General features: G+C 35.1%; 1 protein-coding gene across 1 annotated transcript; it reads left to right on the forward strand.

Moving 5' to 3' along the window:
- Positions 1–6,865: 6,865 nt before the first annotated feature.
- LOC120771332 lies at positions 6,866–7,948 on the forward strand. The gene is made up of 2 exons (XM_040099277.1): positions 6,866–7,489; positions 7,542–7,948. Exons 1-2 carry the CDS (start codon positions 7,169–7,171, stop codon positions 7,839–7,841), a joined length of 621 nt encoding a protein of 206 aa, XP_039955211.1. The 5' UTR covers positions 6,866–7,168; the 3' UTR covers positions 7,842–7,948.
- The last annotated feature ends 676 nt before the right edge of the window (positions 7,949–8,624 follow it).

The following is an 8,624-nucleotide window of genomic DNA, read 5'->3' on the forward strand; positions in this document are numbered from 1 at the left end:
TCATAAACATTATAACGAGTACTTTTAAAAATATAAGACTGACGAGAACACCAGGAGATACTCTATTTTGACTATTATGTAACCTAATTTATGACGGTTTGCTGAGAAGACAGAACCAACTTATAGTAGTACCAGCGGCTAAATAATTATTCGACCTAAGGAATAAATGCAATGAGTGCTTAAATGGTCTACGCCACTGGTTCTCCTTTGTAAGTCTGGAACTGGCTAAGCACAAAACAAAAGTTTTACTCATAAGCACCAGGAACGTGGAAGAGGAGAGTGTGACATTTCTTCACAACCGCAGCTTAAGTATTTGGGAGTAATATTGAACCCCAAAGTAAAATTTAAGTACCAATTTAGGGAACAAAAATACCAAAATGTGGCAACAGAGGTGGAAATCCTCATCCAAAAGGCGCCTGACCCATAAGGACATCCACTCGTGGATAGGCAGCAAGATGGGGACCCGGATTTTCATCTGACCCAAATACTTAGTGGACATGGGTGCATTAGAAGCTACAGATTTTACAATGACATTGGTCCCAACTGTCCGACAGTTATAGACGCCTCTGAATATGTATTATGTTATTGCCCTCGATTTTTGAAACTAAAAACCACACCCGGTGGTAGTTTTACGGTCGATAATTTAACGACACTCATGTGTCAGTCGACTGATAAATGGAAAACTGTCAGCGAAGCGTCAGCCTTCATTATGACAAAACTGAGAATTTTTCAACAGACTAGGCGTCCGTCAGTCCGCGCAATTGAGGAGACTTAAGTGTCTTGTCTCTCCCACGAAGAAATACTTAGCCGGTGATTCCGTGGGAGAGTCTTGAGTTGAGAGTTGGTCAAGTTTAGCCGATTAAAGCTTCGCACTCCGGCTTTCGATGCTTCCCCTACTAAAAAAAAACCCTATTTCTGTGCTTTTGAAGTAAATTTTCTTTGTTTAAAATATGTGAGCACAAAACTAGTCAGTATTCACAGGTGAGCTTTCTTTAGGATATATTTATGTTGATCAATCAAAGAAGTTTGGTAAGCGCAGCGCAGGTAAATCAAGCAGCACACAATTAATTTCTTCTCACTTTCACTTTACGTACTCACATAAAAACAGTTCCAAATAAATTCTACAGCAATTGCCTTAATTTTTTTTATTTAAGACCCCAATTAGATGACAATTACCTGAAATGAAAATATAACGAGATTAAATACCATTAGTTACATCTACATAAATGTATAGAGACATAGTATTCATTATTAATAGAATAATTTATGAAACAAAATGTGTGAGCTGGAATTTATTTACTAAAAGCGCACAGTAATAATGAAATATTAAGCTTTTAAGCTACAATGTGTGCAAATATCGTACAAAGAAAGGACAATGAATTAAAATAAGGAAATAAATTTTGCAATTTGCCTGACATATATTTCTTTTTCTATTTATCTACCTTGAACAAGGTATGTATATTAAAATAGCTACGAAGTTTGCAACACCCAGAAAAAAACGTCGAAGACTCTACTGAGCGCAAAACCCAATTAGTCGAAATATTTCTATGCTGCTATGATTGTATGTGATTTCTGAACCAAACGTCACATCAAAGAATTATTAGATTTTAGTATAGGCTTGTCTTTATGAAGTGCAAAAAGTACATTCGGCGAAATTTACGATGAGTGAAATTATTCTACAAAGAAATTCAATCAAAATTCGTGTGCGGAATCAAATTTCAGGTGTCGAAACGTTCAGAATGTTGGAAAAGGTATTCGGTGATAATTGTTTGTTGCGAGCAAGTGTTTTTGATTAGACGCACTGTCACATACTGCATTCATTCTTAGTGAATTTTTCATGCCGCAATCCCCATATGTATTCGCCTGATTTAACTGCGTGCGACTTCTGGCTATTCAGAAAAGTCAAACCGAAAAGGCAACCGACCGCTCCGTGAGAACCGTTTTGAGTCAATTGAATACACCAAATGTTATTGAAAGCTATTCGGGAAATTCAGTTTAACATCTGTTTCGAAAATTGGAAAAAAAACGTTGTCATAAGCGTATTGGGGCCAAGGAGGATTGTTTTGAGGGCAATGACATAGATTTTGAAGAATAAATTAAAAAATTTAAAATTATGAACAAGGTCTTAATATTTTTGTTCATAGTAGTTCCTCAGTTCTGGAGATATCGGCCAATCAAAATTAAGTTCTTGTATGAAAATCTTTTTCATCAGACAAGGTATAACACAAAATTTCGCATAAATTATTATACAAATTATACAATTATATACAAATAATTATACAAAATTACAAAATATCAGAAGAAATTTTTCAGATCGAACTACTGTAGCATATAGCTGCCATACAAGCTGAACGATCAGAATAAAGTTCTTTTATATAAAAAATGAAATCCAATATTGACTAATAGCGGGATTCTGTAACCAGTCTCTAGTCTCTATTTGAGACATTTTGAGGCAAAGTCTCAATTTGAGACTAGTTACTATTCACTAAACAGTCTCTAGCGTTAGTCTCAAAATATTGAGACCTGGTAGTTAGCAGGTCACAAAACTAAAAAGAACTCTTGTCTGCCATTTTGAATTTACTGAATAGAGATCATCATAGATATTAATCGATTGTCGTTTCTTTATATTTTGTAAGCAACTCAAACACGAAAAGGTTAAAAATAAATCAATTTTACATAAATTTCGTAAATATTATGAAACAAAGTCAACATATATTTTTATTTTCATTGATAATTATGTTTTTGACTATGTTATAGAAAATTTAATATTTGTTATCGACATATTTATTTTCATTCAAGTGTAAAAACATCTCTGAATAATGAAATGTAATAGATTTTGTGACTGTCACTTACAGAATAGCAATATCATCTCAAGTCTCAAAAATTGTCTCTAACTTAAAATCTCAAATTTAGAGACTTGAGACTGTCTCAAGTTACAGAATCGCACGGTAAGACAACGCTATACTAGTTGAAGGAATCTTTCGGATCAGACTACTATATGATATACATAGCTGCCATATAAACTGAACGATCAAACTCAAATTCTTGTATGGAAACCTCTTTAATATCGGCTTAAAAATTACAAAGTTGTATAAAATATTTGCTGGTAGGCTTGCCAGCTCTTTGAATTGCCTCCTTATTTAAATTTCTGTAATTATTTAATAGTTTGATTAATTCGTTTTCCAGATTTATTAATTTTTGGACAAAATTTCGTTGCGTAGTCTGTTTCTTAATTGACTGACTAATATTCTTAAGTGAGGAAATCACTGCTTTCCCTTATACACAAATTTTCTAAAATGTGTCTGTGTTGTCCACTGCTTTACTTTCCCTCAATGTTGCTTTGTAATCCCCTTCAATAATATAATTTAATTTAATATCATCGTCCATCAAAAATTCACTTAAAATATTTTACTTACAGATTATGCAATGTAAGCAATTTAAGAATACTTCTCGCTAACCACCAAATTATGCACAGTCACTTCAAACATTTGCTTGCCATGCCGAGGCGAGGTCAGCAGACGTTGCTCAGTCATTCTGTATAGTCTATGTACATATATGTGCACGGGTCTCTCGAAACACATTCCAACACACTACTACTGTAATTTAAATTTTAATACACTATTCACAGCACTACGCAATATGCCCAAGATAAAAGCAAAACAGTGCTAAACGAGACAAGCCCACCGAGTTCGCTGTCATGGACACCAGACAAGAAGTACTCTCCAGTCGTTTGTCGGCGTAGAAAGGTACGAAAGAGTTAATATCGAAGTGTGTTCAAAAAGCATTGCGAATTTTGAATTTTCGCGGGTTACGTGTATTCGAATTTCGAATTTTTTGTGGCGTTATGTTGGTACTCATGTCTCTCACTTATGCCGACAAGCTCGGCCATTTTGAATGTTCATTTAATTGTTGACAGCTGCTTCGCTTGCACGTGTTTTGGATCGTCTTCGATTTTTACCTATTCAAAAAAATGGATGAAAGAACCTGTATCAAATTTTGTGTGAAAAACGAATTAAGTGCACGGATGCATTCCGAATGTTGACTGTGGCATACGGAGAAGCTACCTTGGACCGAAGCAACGTTTATCGGTGGTACAAAATGTTCTTCGAAGGCCGAGAAGATGTGAACGACGAAGTGCGTGCCGGACGCCCGAGCACTTCAACAACAGACGAAAAAATTAATGAAGTGGAGAAAATGGTATTGGCCAATCGTCGAATCACCGTTAGAGAAGTTGCTGAGGACCTAAACATATCGATTGGCTCGTACCATTCGATTTTTATCAATGATTTGGGCATGAGACGGGTCCCCGCGAAATTCGATTTTGCACCATGATAACGGCCCTGCTCACACATCGTTGCTTGTGCGCGACTTTTTGGCCAAAAACAACACACTAATGATGCCGCAGCCACCGTATTCCCCAGATCTGGCCCCCTGTGACTTTTTCTTGTTCCCTAAACTGAAGAGGCCCATGAAAGGACGACGTTACGCTTCTCTTGACGAGATAAAGACGGCATCGAAGGAGGAGCTGAAGAAGATAAAAAAAATGATTTTTTTAAGTCCTTCGAAGATTGGAAAAAGCGTTGGCACAAGTGTATAATATCTCATGGGGATTACTTTGAAGGGGACAAAATAGATATTCATGAATAAATAAATAATTTTTGAAAAAACACAAAATTCGTGATACTTTTTGAACACACCTTAATGGTAAGTAGTATTACATCCTGTCGCACCTCCATTTGCATATTTCACTTTTTTCTTTAACAACATATCCTTTGATGATCTTTGACGGTTGTCGGGATATACCTAGCTAGCGCCATGAACGTATGCGCGCTCAAGCCGCTCAACCCGTTGCGTGCACTCATTTACGGTGGCATGCCATTTTATTTCATATCTGTTGTTTTACAACTGTAAGTTTGCTTGAACGTGTTTGTTTTTTAGTTTTTGGAATTTTTTCTCTCTTCAGAAACTACAACAACAGAGCCCGTCGTATCGTACTACTCACACACTCACAGCTCTCAACTTACAATCACAGTCACTACTCCCAGCCATGCGGCTCACAAACATGCCAACCTACTTCTACCGTCTGTCGTCTGCTGTTGTGTAGTTTGCATACGCTTAAAATGTAAGTGAGATTTTCATCATTCACACGACAAACGCAGAGATAATTTTTTATATCTGTCTGCTAGTTTTTAAGAGTGCGGTTGATGAGTTCTCTGTATTTCTATACAGTCTTTTGTAGAATTTTCTTGTGCAAATTTCATCACTGTCGATGACATTCAAATCTACACAAGCAGATATTTTTGCAATGCTTACACGTACAGTAAACATATGGCCCTTCCACACTCATACATATGTAGGTGCCCATTTGGACTTTGGCAGAAGAGCGTAGTGGTCCCAAGAAATGAAATATAGCTGTGTTAGAAAATAAATCAATTTAATCGATCTTATAAAGAGAAGTTTGAAGGTGAGAACAGTCTTAAAAGAGTTGGCATGTGTCAATTACACAACGAGAACAATTTTCTGGGAAGAGTAAAACTGAGAATAAAAATCAGTTACTTGTACTTTCTCACTTAGTTGACAAAAATATCAATACCGCAATAAAGACAGTTTCCTGGAAACAGTAAATATTAACATAAGTTCCATTGCAAAATGAAATATTTCTGCTATCTGACTTAGTATACAGAAATATCAAGAAAGCAATGACAACAGTTTAGGAGCAAAAATTATATGTATCTATATATAAACGTAAATACTTTTGCTGTCTGACTTAGTATCCAGAAATACCAATAATGAAATGAGAATAGTAAAACTGAGCACAAACTATATCACAAAATCATTTACTTATGCTTTTTGACTTAATATGCACACAGTGCACTCGCGGTAACGTGAACACCGGCTAACGTGAACACGTTTTTTTTTACATTGACTACTCTGTAACGTGAACAAACTTATTTAGAAAGCTCAGTAACGTGAACAAAATTTTTGTTCACTACACTTTTTATTAACATACGGACAACACTGAATATGTACATTAAATTTTATTTTTTAAGTTCGGGGAATCCCCTAATATTGAAAAATTTGCGCACATTTTTACCATATGACAACGACTTACTTCAGTTGAAAGTTTTTTCTTTCGCAGAGTGATCAATCAATCGGAATGAGTTCTAAAAAATCTAAGTGTTTGCAATTAAAAGAAAAAGCAGACATTTTAGACAGTCTGAAAAAAGGAACAAGGGTGACTAACTTAGCAAAAAAATATAATGTTGCTAATTCAAAAATATGCAGTATTAAAAAGAAAAAAGAAACCATTTTAAAATGCGTGAATAATACATACGAAGGACCGGGAAAAAGAAAAACTTTAAAATCGTCAGAGCTTCCAGCTATGGAAAAAAGTCTATACCTTTGGTTCATCCGGATGTGCGAAAGGAATTGTCCTTTAAGAGGATTAATGCTAAAAGAAAAGGCTAAGGAATTGCATTCCCTACTTAAAGAAAACGCGACCGGATTCAATGCTAGTGACGGATGGCTCCAGAGATTTAAGAAAAGATACGGAGTTAGATTGTTTAAAGTATCTGGAGAAAAACTCTCATCGCAGCCTCAATTGGTTGATCCATTTAAACTGAAACTAAAACAAAAAATTGAGGAAATGGAGTTATGTAATGACCAATTGTATAATGCTGACGAATCTGGTTTATTCTTTAAGCTTTTGCCAGATAAGACCTATGTATCATCGCATGAAACTGCTCCAGGAACAAAGACGGAGAAGCAGCGTATAACATTTCTCTGTTGCGCAAATGCATCGGGTGCACATAAACTTAAACTTTTAGTAATTGGCAAGGCAAAAAATCCACACAGCTTTAAACACTTTAGTTGCCCTACGAATTATAAGAACTCGAAATCAGCCTGGATGACGTCTGCCATTTTTAAACATTGGTTCCATCAATTTTTTGTGCCACAGGTTAACAATTTTTTCGCTTAATTAATAATTATTATAAATTCTTGCTTTTGGCCAGGTAAGATTGTTTCTAAAGCGGAAGAACTTACCAATCAAGGCACTATTACTTACTGACAACGCTCCCTCTCATCCAAGTGAAGCACAATTAAAAACTGAAGATGGAAATATAATTGCCATGTTTATGCCGCCAAATGTCACCCCTCTTATCAACCTATGGATCAAAATGCGATTAAAATAACGAAGTTATATTACAGAAACAGTTTGTTGGCTTCAATAGCAGCAAAAAACTTAGATTTGCTTGAATCAATGAAAAATGTAACGTTGAAAGATGCTGTTACCCTTTTATCTGTCGCGTGGGATCGGGTCAGCACAGAAATTCTTGCCAATTGTTGGAAAAACATTTTAAGTTTAATTGGAAACGAGGAGGACCCTGAATATAACATTCCATTAAGTATCCTGAAAGACAAATGGAGTGCACAAATAAACTCTTTAATGCGAATGTCAGTTGATCTCCTTCAGGACTTGAGTCCTCAGGTAGAAGTTTAACGACACACTTTGATATCATTATTACTTTTTTCTATTTTAGGTTGAGTTTACATTGCCAATGGTTCGAGAGTGGAACGATGACCCTTATGTTGATGATACCACCGAAACCCATGAAATTGAAGAAAGTGACGATGATGATTGTATTGCCGAAGACCCCATAAAGATAATTGCCGCAAGTGAGGCAGTTGAAATCTTTAACAAGGCATTGCAATGGGCTGGAGATGCAATGGTTGATCAAAGCGACATGAGTGTACTTAGACGCTTAAGGGAGAAAGCAGTATTTCAGCTATTAGAAAGGAAAAAGCAGCAGAAAAAGATAACGGATTTGTTTAATGAATAAATCTAATGTGAAATTTTATTCGCAATTTAATATGTATGTTCATACCCATGAACATACTAATGGCAATAATAAAATACTTTTACATTTAAATGGGTAAAAATCCTGAATTTAGCAATTTGAAGTTATTTTGAGTCTTCAAATTCGACAATCGCTAACGTGAACATTTTCACTAACGTGAACTCCCTTGGTTTTAATTAGTTCACGTTACCGCGAGTGCACTGTATATCAATAATACAATGAGAACAGTTTTCAGGAATACCAAATCTTAGCACAAATTCAATTTCAAAATCAATTACTTGTGTTTTTCACTTAGACGACAGAAATATCAATAATAAAGTAAGAACATTTTTCTGCAAATAGTAATTATAAGCACAAATTATATCGCATCATTTTGATTAGTGATTTGGTAGACATAAAATGACGATTTTTAGCCTTTTATTAATAATTTCGGGGAACATCTTTTAGAAAGTTTTACTAATATTATAATTAACAGAAAATCAAAGCGGTCGCAGACTATGAATCTAAGTGAGAAAACTTTATTTTTCTGCAAGTTAAAGGCATGGAAAAAATAACATTCAGAATATTTAAATTGGGAATAATTAAAAAAAGGTGAAAAAGTACTACCAGCTTTAAAAATACAAGTAAAATGTTTGATGATGGTAATAAGATTCAAGCTGGTTTGAATATTGCATCCTAAAGCTTTATAATCAGAAAGAAGCTATCAAATGATGTGTCAGAAGTTTTCTGATAAAATAAAGGAATCCGTTATTACCTCGCTCATCT

This window comes from Bactrocera tryoni, chromosome 3 (genome assembly GCF_016617805.1).
Source record: "Bactrocera tryoni isolate S06 chromosome 3, CSIRO_BtryS06_freeze2, whole genome shotgun sequence".
Taxonomy (NCBI): Eukaryota; Metazoa; Arthropoda; class Insecta; order Diptera; family Tephritidae; genus Bactrocera; species Bactrocera tryoni.

Coding starts and splice junctions, on each gene's coding strand:
- LOC120771332 (XM_040099277.1), top strand. CDS start 7,169: ATGGATCAAAATGCGATTAAAATAACGAAGTTATATTACAGAAACAGT. Junction 7,490..7,541: donor TTCAGGACTTGAGTCCTCAG/GTAGAAGTTTAA, acceptor TTTCTATTTTAG/GTTGAGTTTACATTGCCAAT.